This window comes from Phoca vitulina, unplaced genomic scaffold (assembly GCF_004348235.1).
Source record: "Phoca vitulina isolate PV1807 unplaced genomic scaffold, GSC_HSeal_1.0 scaffold5, whole genome shotgun sequence".
Taxonomy (NCBI): Eukaryota; Metazoa; Chordata; class Mammalia; order Carnivora; family Phocidae; genus Phoca; species Phoca vitulina.
The window spans coordinates 62723445-62747792 of record NW_022589708.1 but is presented as its reverse complement, the minus strand read 5'-3'; the positions used below and the strand labels follow the sequence as shown (position 1 = coordinate 62747792).

Below are 24348 nucleotides of genomic sequence, written 5' to 3'. Positions count from 1 at the left end.
TGCTCTGCTCCTAACGGCTTACCCTTGCGACCCTCTTCAGAGGACCCATGAGTATGGAGCCTCGTTGCCCCAACTCTCAGAGACTTAAGTGCCCCCTGGTGTGGCCAGTAGCCAATGACTGACTGGTGCAGAAGTATGAAAGCCGGTTTCCTCACCTCCAGGTGAGACAAAATCTGTGGTAGAATGAATGTTCCAGAGCCCCAGTGAGTTCAGGGTGAGGCTGGGATCTCACCTCAAACTGCACCCTTGCCTGGCATTTACCCCTTCGCTACCTTACTTCCCACTTCCTTACTAGTTTCTTGAACATGAATCCTCGTCTCAGGATCTGCTCTGGGGAACTTGATTTAAGACGAGAGCAAGTGAACAAAATCTTTCTTGATTATTCTTTTTCATAATAAAGGTTTGTGAGGTTTCAGTTGTCAGAGGCTTAACCCCACCACCCACCTACCCAACGCACCCAGGCCCTACCATTGCTGAAGGACCCACAGGATAGAGTCTTCAGTGATGTGGGAAACAAAGGTAAAAGAGAAAAAATTAAATTTCCTTATTACTTATGTCCATTGACAAAGTCCTTGAAACAGGTAGAGCGACCTACCTCTGGGAGCTCTGCTGCGTCGATGTTAATACTTTGCTAAGGGCAAAAGGCAACCTGAGGCTAACATTATCCCAACCCCCTAGGATCCTGTGAGTCTACTTAAACATATAAAAACTCCTTTGGAAACTTCCTTTATCTCTACCCCCCAAGATATATGTTGGCAATCATCCCCCAAGCATATGGTCCACTGATTTACATCTGAAGGGTCTCATGACTAGGGTTTTACTAGACAGTGATAAATGACCTTTTCCTAACAATAGCTAGCCCCCTTGAGGTCCTGAAAACTTTGCTTCCAAAATTCCTTAGAGACTTACCTTGTCCCTAACCTCTTCCCATCTTGAAAGTAGACAATTGGCCACTCCTGACAAACGCAGGGCAACTCTTTCTGCCCAGGGGTCCTGTCCCTGGGCTTTAATAAAACCACCTTTTGCACTGAAGATGTCTCAGGAATTCTTTCTTAGCCATCAGCTCTGAACCCCAACATTTCCTACATCATTCAGCACCAGGTGTCTACACTACTGTCTTCCAAGGGGCAAATCCAACTCCTTGCCTTGTTAAGTATTTCTAATAATTGTTGTTTCTGGAGCTCTTCTTGTTGTGTCATAAAACATGCAGTCAACTCATCAAACCAGCTGTTTATTAGATGAAAATAGAAAGAAAGGAAACTAAATAAAGTTATTTAAAAAGTGTGCTATAGGAGGGACGCCTGGGTGGCTCAGTCGGTTAAGCGTCTGCCTTCGGCTCAGATCATGATCCCAGGGTCCTGGGATCGAGTCCCGCATCGGGCTCCCTGCTCCGCGGGGAGCCTGCTTCTCCCTCTGCCTCTGTCTCTCTCTCTGTCTCTCATGAATAAATAAATAAAATCTTAAAAAAAAAAAAAAAAAGTGTGCTATAGGAAAAGAAAATGTTTGAGAATGTCATCAGATATTGCCACTAAGTACTCATCTATGCAAATTTATGTGTGTAATCTACACATTTTGTGATTTATTTTTTTTATTTTTTATTTTTTTAAAGATTTTATTTATTTATTTGACAGAGAGATAGAGAGAGAGAACAAGTAGGCAGAGAGGCAGGCAGAGAGAGAGGGAGAAGCAGGCTCCCCGCCGAGCAGGGAGCCCGATGTGGGGCTCGATCCCAGGACCCTGGGATCATGACCTGAGCCGAAGGCAGCTGCTCAACCAACTGAGCCACCCAGGCGCGCCTACACATTTTGTGATTTAAATTCAGCAACTGGCTCAGATCCAAAATAAGCAACTAATGTTCAGTGCGATTTAGAAGAAAAATATCCCTCTATTTCAGATACGAAGACTTTCACTTACTAAGTAATTCATAAAATACAGAATCATTAAATCAATATGGATTTATTCTGGTATTTTGGATTATTTAGAAATATAGCCAGCCCATCAAACTACCCTCAAAAGAATATACAAAAAAACATATACACACACAGATACACACACACAAATACCTTTTGAGAAGCAGGAAATGGTGAAGATCAATCTGGTAAGATCAACATGTGTCAATAGGATTTAGGCAAATCTAAAGAAACACTCAGTCATCCAACCCCTGATTCTTGATTCCTGTCCTCCCATTCTTCCTCTCTCCCTCAATTCATTCATCGAGTCAACAAATATTTATTAAGTGCCTACTTTAGGAATCACTGGGTGATGAGGATCTTATTGGAAACAAGATAGATATAGTCCCTGCTATCAAGGAGTTTTGTCTAGTCAAGGAAGTACAAAACAATAATTATGCAGATTATTATATAATGATAATTGAGACACGTGATTTGATGAAAAAAAATTCAGGATGCTAAGACAGCCAATCACAAAGGATCTTTAGATCTTTAGATCAGTGAAGGTGAGCCTTAAATTAGAAGTGAAATACACGCTGAGACCTGGAAGAAGAGCAGGACCAAGCCAAGTGGAAATATGAAAGGCCAGGGAAGAGTGTACTTGCACTTGGGGGCTGGGAAAGGAGAAATATGGGCAAATTAAGTCTTGTTAAAGCATTGCTCAAGAAAGAAATGAACAGGGTGCCTGGGTGGCTCAGTTGGTTAAGCGACTGCCTTCGGCTCAGGTCATGATCCTGGAGTCCCGGGATCGAGTCCCGCATCGGGCTCCCTGCTTGGCAGGGAGTCTGCTTCTCCCTCTGACCCTCCTCCCTCTCATGCTCTCTGTTTCTCATTCTCTCTCTCTCAAATAAATAAATAAAATCTTTAAAAAAAAAAAAAAAAGAAAGAAATGAACGCCACTTTGGGTGTAAGCAAGAGATGGGGTTGGGTGTGACCACCTCCAGAGTTTGAGAGCTTGAAGCCTAAAAACTTCATCTCCAGAATTTTTATCTGTATTAGTAGATAGAAATGTAAGGTATTCAACGTTGATCAATAAATCTTGAACACCTATTATATGTGTTTCAATGGTACAGGAGCTGGAGACCCAGCAGCGAACAAGACAGAAAGGGTCTTTGGCCTAACAAAGTTTATGTTCTAGTAAGACCCATTCTCAAGGATCGCTCACATCACTTGCATTATTTTGAAACCATCCCTTGTATATTTTACACATATATTTTGTAGAAGTTCAGTTGGATGAAATTAATAAGATACAAGAGGGATTTCTTTTTCATGAAACATAAATACAAATACAAAATATCCAGAGTTGGTGAGAGTTCTGTGACTTTCCAACTGGACACCCTGTACCTTGAACTTCTCCACAGGAGAAAGAAAAGGAGATTATTATTATTTTTTTTCTCTTTGAGCATGATTCCATTGTTCAAACCCACATGCTCAATAATAAGACATTAGCACCATGTTTTACAATAATAAGAGGAAAAAGTGTTTTTGAGTACATTAGGCTATCAGGAAAGTTTATATGTTTTAAATGGCATGGTGGTCCCTGAGTAGTAGTAACAGGACTTAAGGAAACCAGGAAATGTGGGGGCCATTCTTCCAAGGCCCCTCTCTCCCCCTTTCATGGCAATAAATGCTTGTTATTATAATGCAAACCAAAAGCATTTTGCTAGAGGGCAAGTTCTGTCTGTGATCCTCAGGAAATTAGAGAAGCAAATCTGTTTAAACTTTCCCTTTTGCTCTCTGTAATGCTCCATCAGACAGGACTCCAAGCTTGCTTGGTTGGCAAACTGCTGCTTTCAACAATGGGGAATACTATTCTTGACAGATAAAATAGAGGTTAATGGGACAAAAAGCAGCAAACCACAGTCCCCTGCCAAGTCAATGGAAAAAGATGCTGTGGCGGCGATCCAGGGCGGGCCGGAAGAGGAGATGGGGTGCGAGAGGTGTGGCTGTTTTTTTCCGGGGGCTCAAGTTAGTTTTTGGTGCGGCTTGCATCAGTAATAGAGACAGAAGAAAAAGTACAAAGAATCCAGCCATACTACGAGTAACAATGGAATTCCAGAGATCTTTTCATCTTTTGAGGAAATGGCAGTTTAACCTCTGCTTTTTCATTAATTGGTCCCATTAACATTTCAGAGCCTAGATCTGACACTGTGTCTGCCTGGTCTCCTTTGGTATCCTGGTGCTCAGTACAACGCCCGCACCACAGCGGACGATCAATATAAGTTCCTGGCAGGAATGAGTATCAGACACGGTACTGAGAAGAGGTGCTGCGCTGAGAACAGGAACCCGAAATTAATAATTATATAACAGCCGTCATGTATATAAACTGTGAGCCAGGTGCGGGACAGTTTGCAAGTGGCATCTCTCACTTCATTATTTTTGCCTCTGATGCTTTCCAGAAATTAGAGAAACAAATCTGATTATATTTTCCCAGCATGGTTCCCATTGCGAAGAGGAAGAAATTGTTTTACCTGCAAGGTAAGTAATTTGCCTAGTATCTCAAATAAATGGCTTCGACTTGAACTTGGTTGGGTCAAACTGATTTCAGAACTTTCCCCTGTGCTCCTGATAATGTATTAGGATGTCCTACATCAAATGTATTTTTCCCATTTCCATGTGTTAAGATAGTACTTGTTGATGTGGGAAACAAAGGAAAAATTAAACTTATTAAATTTCCTGGCTACCTAGAGCCCATCGACAAGTCCTTGAAACAAGCAGAATAACCTTCCTGTAGGGACTCAGCTGCCTCGAGGTTGTTGCTTTGCTAAGGGCAAAAGGCAATCTTAGTCAACCCCCAGGATCCTGTAAGTCTTTTTTAAGATATAAAAACTCCTTTCGAAACTTCCTTTATCTCTACTCCCCAAGATACATCCCCCAAGCATATGACCCAGTGATATACATCTGGAGGGTCTCATGACTAGGGTTTTACTAGACAGTGATAAATGACTTTTTCCCAACAATAGCTAGTCCACTCCGGATCCTGGAAACCTTGTTTCCAAAATTCCTTAGAAACTTACACTGTCCTTAACCCTCTCCCAACACATAGCTCAGGCAGCCCTGCCCTCTCACTCATGCCTTCTGACAAAACTCCACGTGTGCTGGCCTCCTCGGGCTCTGCATTTGAACCTGAGCCTCATCCATTCCCAGCTTCCTCCTTTCTTCACTAGGTCACTGCCAAGTTCCCAGACTTGTGGCCACAAGGGCCTGAGTCCAGATATCATAAGACGACTGACTTTATTTATCAAGGTGGAATACCTTTCCTCTGTGATTTTTAAAATGTTCACCATGCTATGATATAAATGCAAAGCCTGTGTAGAAAAGAAGCAGACATTTTCAATATCATCCTTTTTGCTGGATAAATAATGAGGGCACACGAAGGTGGAAGGATCAGTGGAGAGACAGAAACTTTTGTCCTCTTAAATACCAGGGACAAAAGTTGGATAGGTCTTTCTCCTCTTGAATAAACTCCTTCATGTCTCTTCATATTCAGACCATCTTGTTTGCATATGCATTAAAACAAACAAACAAAAATAACGAAGAATGAAAAGAATCTATTGCTGGACCAATTCCATTTGTTCTTTTGTGAAGTTACTGAACAAAGGTGTCACTAGTAAAAAAGAAACAAGTTTTAAACCTTTGGCCTAAAACCTACAAAGGCTTTATTTAATTCAAATGTTTAATGAAACAAGTGGTTAAAATGATACCTTGTATGTCTGAAAAGAGAAGAGAAGAACACCCAAACTTGGTGGCTGGGTACAAAATGTAGAGGTAAAAAGACTGAAGGAAGAAAGTACATGAAGTGTGGGTCTTTCTCAAGGTCCTGGGCGGGTGCCCATCTGTTCATTACTGGATGAATAAACTCCCCTGTACACAGCTTTAGGGCCCCATTTATTTGTTTGTTTATTTATTTATTAAAATATTTATTCATTTATTGGGCGCCTGGGTGGCTCAGTTGGTTAAGCAACTGCCTTCAGCTCAGGTCATGATCCTGGAGTCTGGGGTTCGAGTCCCACATCAGGCTCCCTGCTCAGCAGGGAGTCTGCTTCTCCCTCTCTCTCTCTCAAATAAATAAATAAATAAAATCTTAAAAAAAAAAAATTTATTCATTTATTTGAGAGAGAGAGAAAGAGAGAGAGAGCACGAGCGGGAAGGGCAGAGGAAGAGAGAGAATCTCCAGCAGACTGTGCTGAGTGCAGAGTCTGACATGGAGCTCCATTTCAGGACCCTGAGATCTCGACCTGAGTGGAAACCAAGAGTTGGATGCTTAACCGACTGCACCATCCAGGTAATCAGGGTCCCAGTTGTATTGTATTCTTTGTGCCCCATATGGATGTGCTCCAGGAGGTATCTTCTACAAGCAGGCATGCCCCCTCTTAGTACTTCCAGAAAAAATAGTGGGGAGGTATGTGTCACGGTAGAAATCTCGAATCCTAAGCACTGCATGTCCCCAAATGCCCTAGCAAGGCGTGGCTATGTTCTTGCCTCCTAAATTTCTAGAGCAGCACCACAGTGCATGGCCCCAGTGTTTCTCCTCAAGGACTGTGGCTTTGGACTCAAATATAGTAGGCTGACTTTATCGACCCGTTCTGCCCCTCATTCCCAAGTTCAGGATATTGAACAGTAGGATTTGAAGTCTCTGGAAGTTGAATGATATCTTTTCCCCCAAACACAGAGCATGCCTCAATGAATGATGATCTAGCTCTGAGTACTGGAACCACTTTAACAAAAAAGAGGAGGCAAGAATGTCTTAAAATATTCCCCCTACCTTCTTTGTTTGCCCTACTTTCTCCACAGAGTTAACCAAGATGTTAATAATCAGAATATAAAATGCAAATAAATAAATAAATAAACAAACTGGACCAGAACTTAAAGCCACCCCCCTCCCCCCACACACAAAGAATATAAAATGCAGAAGTGCCATTGGTAAGGACTGACACACTTAAGCTATGGCATTAGTAAGTATTTTCACAACCATGAATGTCAAAGAGAGCAGGGATTTACTCTCTGGAAAAGATAAGATAGGCATCTACAAAGAGCCCCTAACAGCACCATGTCTAAGGAGATATGTTATGGGTGAATTTTGATAGGAAAATATATGTCAGCCTTGTAAATTTGATCCTGTCCAGCTTCATTCATTCTGTAGCTGGAGCAGAAGGAGTGAGGAGAGGGCTCTCCAGAGGAGTCCACGAGGGGCAGTGACTGGTGTGCAAGCCCTATATTCAAATATGACTATGTGCTATCTGGGTCTCAGATTGCAGGGAAAAAACCTTTCTGAATTACAAATTAGTTCTTTTTTTTAAATTTAAATTCAATTAGCCAGCATATAGTACATCATTAGTTTTTGATGTAGTGTTCAATGATTCATTAGTTGCGTATAACACCCAGTGCTCATCACAATGGTATAAATTTCTCTTCTGAAACCCCACAAAAATTCTGCTAAAAAGCCATAGTTTTAACTTGCTCTGTTGTGTCTCTCTTGTCCCCACAGAAATGTTTTAGCTTGACCTTTAGGGTGAGGAGCTGAAGAAAAAAGAAGAGTTTTGCCCAAGTACTATGTACTATCCCCCAAGCAAATGGTGCTAACCATTGTGCACTTAGGGATTTACCAGAAAATACCTATTCGAGGTCTCATATCTGCACAGCTACTCATTTGCAAAAGGGCTGGACTCCCAGAACAGTAGCTGGACTTGACCAAAAGTTCAGTAGCCCGAGCGCAAACATACATCAGGAACAAAGGGCATTCCTATTTACTGTTATTACCACTACTAACACTAGTAATATATTCTTTCTTTTCTGAAAGATTAGTATGTTCTAATATCATAATGTAGGTTTGGACAGCAAGCTTTTTTTTTTTTTTTTTTTTAAATTGGGGGTTTTTAAAAAACTTTTTTTTTTTTTTTTTTTTTAGCATCTGGAAATCTTAAATACTACTTTGTGTTTGTTATTTTCTGCAAATGGAAAACCACATAGCAGAAATATAATCCAGAACAAGCAATAACCACTATGAGAAAAGCAAATAAATTCCATTTCTCACATGCATAATTCTACACTTAAAATATATCAATCTAAGGGCCATAGATTAGATAAGAGTATTTCATCAATGTTAACTTTCTAATTTTGGTAATTGTACTTTATGGAAAAGGACATTACTTTTAGGAATTATTCCCTTAAGTGTCTAGGGTTGGAGGGGCATGGTATCTGAGAGAGACAGAATAGAGCAGGAGGATGGGGGAGAATGATAAAGCAAATATGATAAAATTTAATATTAAGGGAATCTGGATGAAGAGTATATGAGAATTCTTTGTTCTATTTTTATAACTTTTCTAGAAATCTGAGCTCATTTCAAAATCAAAATTAAATGAATATAAAAATTTAACTACGTATGCATATATATATACATACCCCCACATATATAAATATAAATATATATATATACACACACACACACATATAAAATGAGTGGGCGACTTTTATGCTTGTAAATATAAAAAGCCGGAACTCAATAAATATGTTGGTCATATGGCATGCAAAACGGGGGGGGGGGGGGGGGGGGGGTTGGGGGGCCCCCCCCCCCTGGCTGCCCCCCACACACCACAAAACCTCCTCCCCTTGCCACCAACCACGGCCCGCCATAGCGGGCCACAGCGAACAGCCCACAAATTAAACTCACCTAAAGAAAGGGGACATTCTAGCATTGATCATAACATAGTGTGAAACGCTAAGGGAGGGGTGTCTGTGGGCAGAACGCAGGTGTCCAGGTGGGAGGAAATGGAGCCAGAGTCCATCCCCTCCCGGAGGCGCCAGGCAGAGGCCGGAGCAGCGCTGAGGCACAAAGGGTCCTCTGGCTCTACAAAGTGCCTCCAGTGGTTGTACATACGCCCCGTGGGAAACAACACTTCCCACTGAAGGAGAGGGGCTTCTCTAGCTGATAGACAGATTTTACAGGAGCAAAGCACATGCTCCCTGAGAAAAAAACCCCGGGAGGTTTATGTGCCGTCAAAGTCATCCCTGGTGGGTCCGGCTGTGAGCAGTTGTGCGGGGCCGCCAAGTCGGGAGGACGCGGGGTCATGGGCTACGGTAAGGAATCCAGCCTGCACAGGTCAGAGGCTTTCCTCCGTTTTAAGCCTTGTCAAGAACCAGTGCATCACACCTCCGTTTCTGTGTCCTTGGGACTTTATCTTTTCCTCACTCCTCCTCCTCTCACCTAGCCTATCACAGCATCATGGATTTCAGAGCAAAGGGACATTTGAGAAGGATCATCTAGGCAAGGGTTGGCAACCATTTTCTGAAAAGAGCCAGGTAGTAAATATTTTAGGTCAAAAGCACCCACGGACGCCAAGTAAACACACGAGCATGGCTGTGTTTCAGTAAAATTTGAAAAAACAAGCAGGACAGATTTGTCACATGGTGTGCTCGCACCCTTGATGTTGGTCATCTCCTTATATTTCGCCAGTGAGGATACTGTAGCTCAGGAGACAAAAGTCACCTTCCCAGTTCTCCCAAATGTCCAGTAGGAGAGTCCTTCTCTTTGTTTATAATTGAATTACCTGGTTCCAGTCTAAAGCAGGGTGCTGATGCTGGGTTATTCTTAACCAAAAATCTAGTCCTGAGTAACTGGGTAATAAGTATGTATGCCACATCATTACCTACCTGTACTTTTAAAGTTAACCTCACAAAGCCAAAGCAAATAATTATAAAGTTGTGAGGAAAAAAACAAACCTCTTTTATCAATAAGCCAGTGAACAGATGTACTTCATGTCAATATAAATAAATCACCAGTGTGAAAACAATTCTAGATCTCTAGATAAAAAATGAGCAGGGTTAGGGGCGCCTGGGTGGCTCAGTTGGCTAAGTGACTGCCTTCAGCTCAGGTCATGATCCTGGAGTCCCGGGATCGAGTCCCGCATCGGGCTCCCTGCTCAGCGAGGAGTCTGCTTCTCCCTCTGACCCTCCCCCCTCTCATGCTCTCTCTCTCTCTCATTCTCTCTCCCAAATAAATAAATAAAATCTTTAAAAAAAAAATGAGCAGGGTTAGATGAACAGATAGACAAAATGTGGTGTATCCATATAATGGAATATTACTCAGCCATAAAAAGGAATGAAGTTCACGGGGCGCCTGGGTGGCTCAGTTGGTTAAGCCACTGCCTTCGGCTCAGGTCATGATCCTGGAGTCCCGGGATCGAGTCCCGCATCGGGCTCCCTGCTCAGCAGGGAGTCTGCTTCTCCCTCTGACCCTCCCCCTTCTCATGCTCTCTATCTCATTCTCTCTCTCAAATAAATAAATAAAATCTTTAAAAAGAAAAAAAAAAGGAATGAAGTTCAGACACGTGCTACAACATGGACGAGCTTTGAAGATATCATGCTAAGTGAAAAAAGGCAGACACGAAAGAACAAATTTTGTAGGATTCCATGTGTAGGAGGTACTTCGAATAGGCAAATTCATAGAGACAGAAAGTTGAACAGTGGTTCCTAGGGTCTGGTGGTTGGAAATAATGGAGAGTTATTGTCTACTGGGTAGAGATGCTGTTTAGGATGATGGAAAAGTTCTGGAAATAGAAAACAGACAGTGATGATGGTTGCACATTGTGAATGCACTTAATGTCACTGAATTGCATACTTAGAAATGGTTAAAATGATCAATTTTATGTTACATACATTTTGGCACAATGTAACAAAAAAGGAGCAGTGTTACGTGGAGGTAGAAAACAAAGTAGATTGGGTCCATCAGAGAAATGGATCCTAGAAGATGCGAAAAACAGACATTCAGGTGATTTTGCTGGGTGTGGCTGCACAGGAAAAAAACACTTCACTTCCTCTCACACCCAGGCTGTCAGGGGTGTTCCTGATCCTACCACACCAAGCCTGCTCATTGTTTTTCTTTCCCATCAGATCCATTCTGGGTCCTTCCTCTTAAATTCTACACTGACTCAAGGTCCTGCATCCTCCCATCCTGAATTCCGGTAAAAGCCCCATAACCGGGAAACAGGTGGCAAAGATGCTTTACCTATGTAGCATTCTCACGACACAAAGGAATGGCCAAAGAAAATAAAACTACCCTGGTGCTTCCAGAAATATAATCAAATTTCAGTTTAAGTGTCAGAAAAGTAAGGTGAGTGCATCTGAATTCTTATGATCACACCAATCAAATGGACCTCTGTTCCGTGGCCCAGTAAATAATTTTGTTAAGATACACATTTGCAAGATTTACACATGAAAAATGGTTTCCCCTTTGTTCCATCTGGCCGGCTGAGTGTCTGCTAGCACAGTTATCAATCCTTGCCCCTTAGCACCGAATCCATCCTAAAAGTGTCACTAGAGATAATGCCGCTGTTAAGGTGATAAGGCACACACACGGGTCCTATATACACAGTGTACACCGGTGGTCTTTGTGTTCACGCTGTGAGCCGACACAGAATGCGATCCCCGTGTGGGGCAGGCTGAGATCACCAGTGGGGTTTACTCGGTGTATGGTGACAGATTAGCCTTTGGTTTCTGTCTATCACTGCCATTTATAAAGGCTGGAATGACCTGAAATTCAGCTCCTCTGACTCATAAATTGGCCACAAAAGAGAGTGTGAAGGGACCTAGACTGTGCCTAATTGCTGGTCCTCCGTGTAGCCTGCGGCTTTAGCCAGTTTTCCAGCAAACCCACATGAAGAGGTGCTGCACGCCATCCTGTTGGCATTTTATCTGCCCTCCTCCCTTTGTTTGTCATGCTTCCGTTGGCCACCAAGCAGCCTCTGAATATACTCTCTGTACCCACTTAAACGGAAATGGGCTGCAGCAAGCACTGCTTTGATCTTGGTTAGCTGCCCTCCATTTAAGAGGTTTTCCTGGATGATCCCTCCTTATGTGTAAGGTGGTTGCTGGGGATAAGCCTAATCCAATTTGGTCAAGCACAACCTTGAGACTCTCCGGTAAATTACAGTAACTGCTGAAAAAGTGTGAGGGATGGTGCCCGGTAGCCACTCTCCTACAATCTCATTTCCAAGTTATAATGAACACGAGTCTCAGACCAAATGCTGCTACACAGACAGATGCTTATTAAACAAACAGCTATCAAGAAGCAGGCACAAACCAGGTCATCAACCTGGTCTGGGAGCTAGTTAAACCCTAGCTCTCTATCCTTTAAGAGTTTGGAAATACCACTTTGCATGAAGGAACCACTGGAGCAATGTTCTAGGGCAGGATTCTGTTCCCTTTGGCAACAAACAACCGGAAATCCTCCAAAGAAAGACTGGAAATTGAGCTGTTTAGGGATGATCACGCCTTGGCTGCCATTCCTAAGGTCAGCATACATTTAGCTGGAATGCTTCAGTGAAGCTGTACACTTGTTAAAATACTAAAATATGTACCTCTCAGTACTGATGGGTAAACATCCACTTCTCCAAGTTCCCCAAGTGTCCCATTGTCCCTTCCCTGCCTCTGAGAACTCTAGAGAATCCTAGCCTCATGTCCCAGAAACCCAGAAACTCCCGAGAGTCAGTGCCTGGCAGAGCAGGGTTCCTTGGGAGTCTGCTCCAGTGCTGTGGCCAAGATTTATCTCAGTTTGGACTGGTCAGGGCCTATGAAAAACTGGTTCTTAGAGATTTTGAGTATCACTGGGACTTAGAATAATGGCTATATGCCTAAATGGATATTTAAATCTCTTCATGCAAGGATAGGGAATCCATTTTTAGCATTCATCATGGTAATTAGTAAGATGCTAATTCCACCAATAAAAATCCATTTCTGACATGGCGATCCTAATAGTTAAGCTTCTGATGTTGGTTGAGTTACGGATAACTGAACACTGTGCTAGCAGCCTTGAGTATCTGTTCTGGAGGAGGCACCTGAGTTGTGACTTCCCCTGAGACACATCTCTGTCTGTTTATCCTGAAGTATCTTCAAAGGAATCACAGGCATTATGACAGTGATGTCAAGAACTGTGAAGAGTCCGAGATTTTACTCTACTTGCAAACTAGCAAAGTCAATTGCCACATTTCACAGATGCTGGAAAAGCCAGGAGACTCCCAGGTCAGAGGTGGAGGAGTGCATCACTCACAGCTCAGCAAGCAGCTTGAGCTTCCCATTTGCATCCATCCCCTTGCCTCCCACCCCGCACAGGGGCTGATGTGGCAAACTCAGTGAGTTTGAGTCACAGTTGAGGAATCCTATGCTTAGGGAACCCCAATTTTTTATAATAGGCTGCAAACAAATCTGCCCAAATTTTGCCCCAGAGGGAGACATTATCTTTATTATGCTAAACAACAAACAAACTTGTCCTCTGCTTCAGCAGGATTCAAGGCTGTTCGGTATACAAACATCTTTGACAAGACAGTTCAGAACCAAGAGCTCTCGGGACATGCTGGAGAACTGTCTCCTGATAGTGGCACCAATGGAACTGGCCATCAGTCTAAGTGGAAACATTGAATTCACTAGGAAAGTTGAACACTCATTTTCACAGATATGATTTCAATGTAGAATTGGTGTTTGGGAGTATCTATTTGCAATAATGCATATTGTAACTACGATGTTTTGCTCTACAACATCCCCCTGACAAACACTTTCACAGATAATGAAATCAAGTCAAAAGGGTTCAGTGGCTTTCCAGCTTCCGGGGGGGGGGGGGCGGGGAGGGAGGTGTTTGTTTGAGGATTGTTGGCAGGTAAAGTCTAGAGGTCACTTTTCTCAGGTTCCTAATATCAGACTTCCAAATGTGGATTACCAGAGGTTCTAAGTTTTCTGATGTCAGAGACATATTTGAATACATATAAAAGCTACAAATAAACTCTCTAGAAAACAGCATAGACACCCAGGCATATAAAATTTGCACACAATTTCAGTGGGGTCACAAATCTCTGAAGCCTATTAATAGACTTTGGACCCTTGAATGATCCGGAGACACCAATCCCTGGAACAAGGCTTCCTGTAACCTCAAACTCATTTACCAGTGTCATCAAAACATCCAGTTGCCAAGCCAAAGCAGCTTACTATCCAGATACCATGTAGCTGACATTCTTGGCTATCCAAAACAGGACCCCAAATCAGGAGGTAAGAAAAAAACAAAACAAAACTGTCCAGTGCATACAAAAATCAGTACTTAAAGATACACGGTGCACAGAAACAGAGTTGAACTGTGTTCCTTTATTTTTTTAAGATTATTTATTTTAGAGAGAGAGGAGAGAACCAGGGGGAGGCGCAGAGGGAGAGAGTCTTAAGCAGACCCTGCGCTTAGCACAGAGCCCAACGTGGGGCTCAGTCTCACGACCCTGAGATCATGACTTGAGCCAAAACCAAGAGTCGGACACTTAACCTGTTACGGAACCTGGACTGGATCACCCGACGGAAGAACCACGCGGCACCCGGAGATCTTGGAGGATAGGAGGTTTATTTAATGCCAGCGGGCTCAGAGGAGAGTGGTCTCCAAAGGTCTGAGCCCCGAGCACAAACAAAGGGGGCAATTATACACTTCTACTTCCGCATGCTTCGCACTTTTGGCGCATGCGCAAAGCAGGGCAGGGAGAAGAACCCGGAAGAGCCCCGGGGCAAGGACTGGGACTCTCTCACTGGCTCGGTCGGCCATCTGAGGACACAGATTTTCCTTATCAAACTGACTGTGCCATCCAGGCACCCTGAACTGTATTCTTTTAAAAGAATGATTTTAAGATGATTTATGATGATTAGATTAGAAAGGACACAAATCAGAGTGAGGGAATACAGAGAGAAAAGCATAATTAATAACTGCAATGAGTAATTGCTGACAGTGTGACATAAAACTGTTGCAAAACAACAGCAAAAAACAAGAAAGAACTCAAAAATTTTTTCATTCTTGGTTATTTAGTGTAAAGGCAAATCACTCTACAAATGTCCTTCACTCTTAGGAATGACTCCTTCTGAATCACATGAGAACATAACTGCTAATGATGTTTTTTTAAAGACTTGCTCATGTTTTTTTATATGTTTCATATAATCTGGTTAAAATGATGGATTCTGGCTATAATACATCTACATTCTCAAACTATTTCAACATGATTAAAATAGGAAGTGTGTTGGCCTTTAAGGCAGAAAGGAGGGACTAATGGTTACACTAGACCTTCCATGTATAAAGTACCTTCTACTCTCATCACATTTAATCTTTTCAGTGGGCCTGTGAAGTAGGGATTGTCATTCCCTTTTAGAGACTGAAGAACTGAAATTTTGAGAGGCGAGAATCAAACAGCTAAAAGAGAGTGAAACTGGGATTGAAACCAGTCCACGCTTTTCCCATTAACTATTCCTTTAAGGAGAAAATTCAGTACTCTGGAACAATTCATTCCTATGAAATTTTCTGAAAAGACCTCATAAATGAGTTTTGCTCTACAAATTCTCTACATTAATTAGTTTTTGTCAACATTCCACCAGATTAAAAATCAGATTAGAAGTCAGATGAGGGACCCCTGGGTGGCTCAGTCAGTTAAGCATCTGCCTTAGGCTCAGGTCATGATCCCAGGGTCCTGGGATTGAGTCCCGCGTTGGGCTCCCTGCTCAGCAGGGAGCCTGCTTCTCCCTCTGTCTGCCGCTCCCCCTGCTTGTGCTCTCTCTCTCCCTGACAAATACATAAATAAAATCTTAAAAAAAAAAAAAAAAGAAGGAAGTCAGATCAGCCTTTTGAAGACTTTGTTATATTTTTGGTTTTATTCTAAAACACTTTTGATATGTTATTAATCAATAATGCTTACAAATAGCCATTTCTTAACAGAAGACCCACTAAGGAGGGTAAGTAGAACAAAGGTAGAAATATACAGTAAGGGCACAAAACACATGAGTTCTCAATTCTGGGGCAGAAATATTTCTTCAGAGATTAAGAATGATAATATCAAGATTTGAAAGAACTCTAATGTTCATATAGACAAATCTCCCAGCAACAGCACTGGAAGGTCTTTCCTCAGTGTCACTATTTAATAAGAGAATGTTCTAAGATAAATCTGTGATAAACCCCTCAACTATAATCTCTTTGAGGGCAGGGAGCAGGTAGGGGACTTCTCAAGGGGGCTATATTAATTACATCATCAAAAGGGGTGCGCTTCGGGATGGAGGAGGGGATAAGTTCTTCTTCCTACTTAGCAGATTATTCCCCAAATCCTTAACTACCAGGAAATTTTAGTAAAACCTACAGATTTATTCAAGATGATGTTCATATGGCCGATTTATCTTAATTGCCTTTTCTTTCTTACAGACATCATTGATAGAGTCAGCTGAACAAAGTTCATTCCTGAGAGAGGATCTAAAATATCAAAAACAGTTAAATTTAAAATTAGTGCTTTTCTACTGCCAGATTAATACCCAAGTGGAACTTACTAAGAAGTAGTTAAGAGCACCTAATACAAAAGAATAATTAGAATAGCCAGTTCAATTTCCTAAAGTTCCTTAAGTACACTATATCTAAAATAGCATGCCACTCAGGTGTATCTATTTTTTTGTTTTTATAAAGGGGATAACACTGAAAAAATTAAGAAGAATCTTTAAAAGGGAACTAGTCTATTCTTCTCAAGAGTGTGGCGGCCATGTCTTAAGAAATATTATTTCCCACAGGTTTTTTTTAAAAAGAGAATTACCTTTTTCTACAATCACGGAATTTCACTGCTGCAAATCACTGTAAGCCACTGAATTAGGTTTTAAGAAGTCTTAATACAGGCTTGGGGATGACCCTGCTCTGAAATAAGCAAACCAAAAAGACTTAGGAAGGGAAGAATTTAGAGCTATTTCTTTTTCATCTCTCAGGGCATTTTGTTCTTTAAACTATGACCCTGAACTTGATTTTTTCCTGGGAGATGGTTAAGCCATATTCCTTTAGAAAGTAATGCCATAATCTCACCAGGATATCAGTGGCCAAGTATCTACAGAAACATAATGGCGGCTTCCTTTTCAGAGGTCAAAAATCAGCAGTAGGGTTTCTTCCTTCCTTCCCTCTCATCTTCTTTCCTTCCGCCCATTCATCTTTATTCCCTCTCCCCGCTCCATCCCCACCCTTCCCCCTTTCCTCTTCTCCCTCCTTCTTTTAACCATTCAGTGGGTGGCAGATAATGTGACATGTGTAAGGATCATGTTTATCTTAATTCATAATTTCATCCTAAGTATGTGGCACAATTTCTGATGCCAAAAATGTGCTTAATAAATATCCATTGAGTAAATAAATCTGTTGAATACTTCTCCGGGCCAAACACTGAGATAGACCCTAAAGTTGCAAAATTCCTGTCCCATAGGCTCATCTGAAACCTACAAAGATGTGTTTAGGGAAGCAGACAGAATTGGATCTAGGATTCTACAGAAGAGGTACTATTTCCTAAAGCAAGACTAGAGGCATTTACTAAGCTATAACTTAAAGCGGATATGTGTATGGTCTACTATTGTTGTCATGGTCCCACTGGTATTCATGGCCCCGAACTGAAGTGGTTCTTCTCCTCACTTGCTAGAATGAATTCAGAAAACCCTTCTCTTCATGAAAAGAGGCCCCTAAGAAGGCTGAGCGACCAGCAAAGCTGGTTGTTTTTCCTTTGGAGGTGCCTGGACCCTGCTCCATCACTTCATTACTGGCTACATGGAGCTCCTTCTGCCTGTGGAACTTTCCCAGCATCATCTGGAACCACATCTCAGAGTGTTCCCACGAGTCCCCATTGGTCTACCCAGTTTGGGGCTTGGTTTAGCTCACAGCAACCTCTCCGTTTTCCTGTCGTCCTCCTGCGCTCGCATGCTACGTGAGGGAATACAGGCTCCTCTTGGATCTTCCAAATGACTTCTAGCAACTTGGACAAATTTTCTATTTTTGTTCCCATTTTTTTCCCCACTGACTATAACCTGCAAATTATTTTTTCTCAAGTGCGTTTAGATTTGAAAGGAAAGAAAACATGAGTCAGGAGTCAAAGAGATGTGTCCAAAGAGATGTGACATGGTCATTGTTCAGATTGGAAGAGATTTCTTCATTGGACTGAAAATGTGGAGGAAACAGACTCTCATCTTTTTCAACACTGAGAGTTTCTGAGTTTTCAGAGTTTATGGTACTGTTCTTGAGAAGCCAAGAGCATAATTTTGAGAACAGGAAACATGATGGCTTCTTAATCAAATTAAATAGCAAAATGAAAGCAATAATTACTCAAATTTACTTGGCAAATTAGCAAGACAAATTAATTGAAACACTACTTTTGATCATTAGGATATAATTAGAAAAGTCGGGTGGATGAAAATATCTCTGAGGCATGAATTAAATCAATTGGACAACCTGATTATAAAGACCTTATGCTTAATGTGTAAATACAAACTTACTGTTATGAATGTAAAAGGAAGAAGAAAAGATTAATCAGCAAATATTTATTAAAAATGGTCCTGTACAAATAACGTGAATAACAATGGCAAACATCTACTGGATTTTTATTTTGTGGAGATACTAGGTTACACTACATATAATTCTTATCACCTGTATTGTTTTGTTCTCTTAAAAAGTAATAAATAAATTCACCATTGTTAACATTTACACAGTATAAGCCATTATTGACGCTTAGTCCCCAACCTCAGGCTTCATGATGGAAGGAACACAGGGCACCAAGGCCAACAACAACAACAAAAAACCAGACTGAGATGTCTTTTCTGTTCTTAGCCTCATCTTCCAGTTACAAATGCCACTACTTCTCAGTAAAATCTGTTCTATAAAACTCTGGACACATCCAAACTCCGCCAGAAGAAGCCAATTTGTACAGTTTCCCCTGACAGCAGCTCTTCATTCAAGTTGGCCCAATTAGATTGAGGAGAGAGACTTATTCCATTACTGGGACCAGGGGAAACTCACCCTCTCTTATTTGACATGAACACAAGCTACATGTGCCAAATGCAATCACCAATGAGAAGAAAACTAGCCTCAGGATGAAGCCAAACTTAAGATGGTGGGGCCGAGGTTGACCTGCAAGTGACAGGTCTCCTGTTCAGGAAAATCTTGGGCCCTGGACAACATCCTGGAACTCCAGGATCAGTCAAGTCTGCAGCTCACCTTAGCTCTGGCCTTCCTATGGTAAGAGGTCCTAAATATCTTCTTTGTTTCAGCTGGTTGGAATCAGATCTTTGTAACCTAAAGTGAAAGCACCCTGATGTATATAAACAAAATGAATGTTAAACAACATTCTAGCGAAGTACAAAAAATTAACTTTCTTTCTGTACAGAAGACAAACATGGTTGCCAGAGGGAAGATGGGCAAAATGGGAGGATGGGAGTGGGAGATACAAGTTTCCAGTTACGTAATGAGTAAGACATGAGAATAAAAGGCACAGCATAGGGAATATAGTCAATGACACTGTTACAGTGTTGGATGGTGACAGATGGTAACTACACTTGTGGTGAACATTGCATGACATAGAGAGATGCTGAGTCACTGTGTTGTACACCTGAAACTAATGTAATATTGTGTGTCAACTATACTCAAATAAAAAATTAAAAAATAGTAATTTTCTATATCACTTAGGGTAATTTTGTTTCAAAGTATGGCTGCTGATCCCTTGCACCTGAATCACCTGGCATATTTGTTTAAAACACCAATGAGAGAAACAAGTCTACCTCTGATTTTAATGCTAAAGGCTGAAAGCTACTGTCAAGGCAAGCTGTACAATTTTAGTTGGGTAATTTAGGAATTCATTATGCAGCCTGTTTGTACTCTTGTTTCCCTGTTTTAAAAATATGTGTATTCAAACATGCTCCTGGCTTCTTCATAAATAAGAATGATCCAAAGGTAAACAGTAACAATCTTTGATTTGTAAAACCGGGTATTTTTGCGAAATTGCTGCAAAGCTTTGCACTTCATAACATATTAAAATGCTTGAGAAATAATCAATAGCCTTATAAAATTGTTTTCAAGGCACATAAAAAATTCTCCCTAAATCTCCTTGCTAAGGAAAAAAGGCATTTTAAAAACTAGATTCTACTAGACTTCTACCACAGTATGTTAAAACCACAAACATGAGTTTCTATAAAATCTGTTTCTTGCCTAACTACTACTTATGTGTTTGGACTCAGTTTAAATACTCTTAACCTGGGAGGCCCTTCCTACCCACCCCCACCCCCACCCCCCCATTCCTACCTCCTCCAGTGTGCCCCCTTCGGCTCTTTCTTGGCTCTACTCCCTGCCCACCCTGCAACCTAAAACACATCCACACTCACCCTTTATCTACATAAACCCTTTACAGCCTTGAATGAAGCCTCAGCTAAAAATAATACTTCCTTAGGATGCCCCCAGGGGAGGTCAAGTCCGCTTGAACTGTGATATAGCAACTAAATAAAATAGCTGTCAGGCTGCCTTCAGCTGCCAGTAAGAGAAAAGATGCCTTTAACATTACCCAGTAAGGAAATGAATTACTATGTATCAGCAAGGTTGAAAATTCCTAGGGAAGGCCTGCTTCGGGGTGGCTGAGCCTCAGCTCGTTCCTCTGCCTACCCCAGCGCCCCCGGAGGCTGCTTCTTCCTGCCTTTCTACCCAGCTGCCAGAGGGAGGGGGAGCATGGCTTCTGGGGGCCTTTCCCTTAGGCATGTGACCCCCTTTTCCCCAAAGGCCTCTGGACACATCTCATGCCGTAATCCCTGGTCCAAATGGGCTTCAGCCTTCCCATCCCAAGCTAGTGTTCAGAGGTAAGATGACCAAGATTAATTGAGAGTGCTTGCCACCTATTTACAACCCGGCACAACAAGAAGAGTGTGGTGTGTGTGCAGCATACTAGGATAATTGGATGGGGCTGCCCTGCGCAGCCTCTGCCCTGGGCCCTGACCAGCCGTCCCGGCGGCTGAAGGCATCCATAAAGGAGCATTATCTGAAATGAACCTCTTTCTGGAGTGTCAGGGGTATGCGTTGGTTGAAATCAGGGGTCCTCAGACGAGAGCGCCACCACCTGTTCTTGTAAACAAAATGTTATGGGAAGACAGTCACACCCATTTATACATGGAGCGTCTTTCCTGCTGCAACTGCAGAGCTGAATCGTTGCAACAGAGACCATATGGCTCCCAAAGCGGAAAATGGTCACTAGCTGGCTCTTTACAGAGACGGTTTCTCAGCCTCTGGCCTAGAATCACCACCCAGCATGGAATAATATTGGTAAGGCAACCACGAGGTCCATTGCCGTGCCCGACACCCTTCCTTTCTAACACACATCCCAGGGATATGATCTTCTTGAACATCTGCCTGTCCTGCTGGTTTTTTTAGTTCCCTGAGGGCAGTGAACAGGGTCTTTTAAAATGCCTTACCTACCGATGGCACATCCCCAGCACCTAGCCCAGGGCCTGGTGCACCGTAAGCACCTCATAAATACTGGTTGGCTGGATAACTGAATGAAGGCACTCCTTAAATAATCTTCCATACAAAACCAAAAGTGATGGTTTCTTTCAGGATATGCTTTAGAGAGAGAAAGTAACATTTCAGTAACGGGACGCCAAGAAAGTGGCCCACGCCCCACGATAAAGAAAACACGAACCTTAACGACATTAACATTTCCCAACCCTCGGGAGGAAGATGTGCCTGCTCCCTGTCTCCTTTGAAAGGTGGCAGCAATGGGCTTGGGTTCTCAGAAGTGGAAGAGGCAGGGTGTGTCTGTGACAACCAGCATGCGTACCACTAAAACCGTGCGCCCCCGACCCATCCTTCCTGAGAATGCTCCCCCTCACACGCATGCTGTGGCTCCCAACTCCAGTCCTAGGCTCTCCCAAGTTAGCACCATAATCTGTGACTTCACTCATTTGCTGAAGTTCGGCCTTCATCAGCATTCAGGGGAACAGTAACAATTCTTTAAAGATAGAAAACAGAAGCAGTTTTGTAGAATGGTTTTGCAGGACCTAGAGCTCATTTTATCTATAAATAATGCCAGTTTTATTTTTTCCTCATCATCCAACTAAGAGAAATTTAAAAAGAAACAGGCAAAAATGAAAACACTGTAGTTTTTAAATTGTTAAAATGTCTTGGTGAGTTTAATCACAAAAGAAATTATTACCACCAGTAAAGAGGCAAATTTTTTCTTCTTTTTTTTAAGTTTGACATTCAAATTTTTAATCCACAATGCTGAGAAGATATAAACTACTGGGATGCAGCAATGAAAACTGCAAAAACAGGATATGGGTTTCATTATAACCTGCTAATTAATACAGCACACACAATAGCAAGAGATCAGCAAGAACAGTTTTCTAATCAAGTTGAGGCGTGTGTGAAACAGCCAAGAATGCCCCAAACACCAGAAAAAGAAAAATGCGAAACACTGTATTAAAATACCTCCCCTGGACACAGTTTGCTTTCCAAAAAAACCCAAAACACAAACAAACAAAATGAAAAAACCCCACCAAAACCAAAAGGCAAAAAACAACCCCCAAACCAAAAACAAACAACAACAGCAACAACAAAACCAAGCTGACACTCAACTTTGTGCTGGCATTTTCCCTTCTCTGCGTTTCCAGCAATCACAAACGCATCCAGACTTGGGAAAGCCTTCATAAGGAGGGAAGCACAGTCAAAAATCTCTTTTATTTTTATCCATGCAAATTAGTAGTAGTTAATTGTATGGGCTTCTCCACCAAAAGAACTAGTATTATTTTGAGGGAAGCAGGGTGTTTGTCATCCAGAGTCAAACAGAAATTGCTTTATTTTCAAATTCACAAAACTGTGATGTGGTATCACATCTGTCCATTTTTCTCAAGATCTGACAAATTTTTTTCACAGAAGTTCTAACGTTTAATTTTTAAATGATGATTTGGGATAGACCAACTGACATTAGACCAACTCCCTCGAACATTTCTTCTTAGAGTGAAGTATTTAATGGGAAAAGTGAATGTTTAAGTTAGCAACTCACTTTGCACTAAAGGTCAAAAACTTAATCTGTCTATCCTTATATTAGGGGAAAGTATATTTGCTTGGCAATTGTCTTTGATGTAGTAACACCAATTCCAGAAAAAAAGTCCTCAGAAAGTAATTCAATAAAGAAAAGACTTCCTTTCGTTAAATTTCTCATTACAATATGCCTTAAAATCACAGAAAACTGGACTAGATGAAATACCCAACTAGAAAGAAATAAGGACGTGTTTAAGGAAATGGAGGTTCATCAACCAAGTGAAATATAATCCAATTAGTACAGATTATAATGATGCAAACCATGTAGTACTCTGCAACCTTTCTTATAGACTGCTAAATAGAACACACTATAACTACAAGTGAAAATTCCTGATCAGGACACACAAAACCAAAGTCATGAGGTGCCCTTCACCAGTGTGTGAACTTCCGACTACTCAATCACATCTCTCCCAGCTTCTCACATCTCTACGGGGTCTCCTGATGGGCTTTTCTCATTCCTCCCTGGTGTTTTTGCTGTGCTGTATTCCTGGCTCGCTAGGTGCCTCTGTCTACCCCCAGACAACCTGCATGCATCACTGTGTTCAAGACCCAGCCCTGCAACAAAGTTGTCTACTACTCTGGAGTGAAATCGCTTTGGATTTCTTAGCCCTGGACAGTGTTGTTGGCTTTATCTCCTCAGGCAGCCTGTAAATTCCAGAGAGTTCGCACATGCAATAAGTAATAAACACATGATTCTGAATGAACTGATCAATGAATATAAACTCTTCAGAGCAGGGACTATTTCTTAGCTTTGTCTCCACAATACTTCCCCCAGTCCAGGCAAACGGTAGATTGCCAATAACTTCACTAAACAAACAGATAAATGAAGGTCTGTGTATTGTTACACGTGACTGCTGGCTGTATGGTTCTCTTCCTCATGTCTCTTCTACTCTCCGCTTCTATGAGAGGTCAGATAAGGTTCTTTTCTAAAAGGAGTGCCATCAATGAAGAAAACTTACCCAGGTCAAATTGGCCGGAAACGTAGCCACAGGTCTGTCGGATTTCCTCACTGTCCCAGCCCAAGGGGTAGAGGGCACAGCCCGCACCGATCAACAAGCCTGAGAAGAGAGAAGCCAAGAGGGCTTTACCAGTATTCCTCTGCATCTCTAGATAAAGGCAGCACTGGGGGGTGGGGGTGGGGGTCGATATTAGCAATATAACAGAAGATCATGGTGTCTGCTTTTTGGAAAGCACCAGCCACGGCTCCTGTAAGCAATCTAAGGTCAGTCTGATTCCGTGAACAATTTCAAGTCTGCTTAAAAGGAAAGAAAAAACAACAAAACACTGATACACAGCTCAGTTTGGTTCCAACTTTGCCTTTTGAAGCATTAAAAGCCTTGCAAACCCTGTTTAGGAAACACGATTCAGAAGCTTTCTAAATCACTCTTGTAAAAATCCAACCAATTCCTCCATCAGTCCGTGTAAACAAGTGAATCAAGAGCAAGCAGAAGTGCCTAATAGGTTATGCTTCATCGTGCATTAGATTTTTTTTTTCCAGTTTAAGAATTAAAATAGAATGTTTTGGCATCATTCAATTTT

At 41.8% G+C, this 24348-nt stretch overlaps 1 protein-coding gene across 3 annotated transcripts in view; it reads right to left on the bottom strand.

Moving 5' to 3' along the window:
- LHFPL6 (LHFPL tetraspan subfamily member 6) overlaps nt 1–24348 on the bottom strand; it is a 239179-nt gene that overhangs the window by 8187 nt on the left and 206644 nt on the right. For all 3 annotated transcript variants that reach the window (XM_032403108.1, XM_032403109.1, XM_032403110.1), the window contains exon 3: nt 23769–23867. In XM_032403108.1, coding sequence (XP_032258999.1) covers nt 23769–23867 — 99 coding nt within the window. The remainder of the gene's footprint in view (nt 1–23768; nt 23868–24348) is intronic.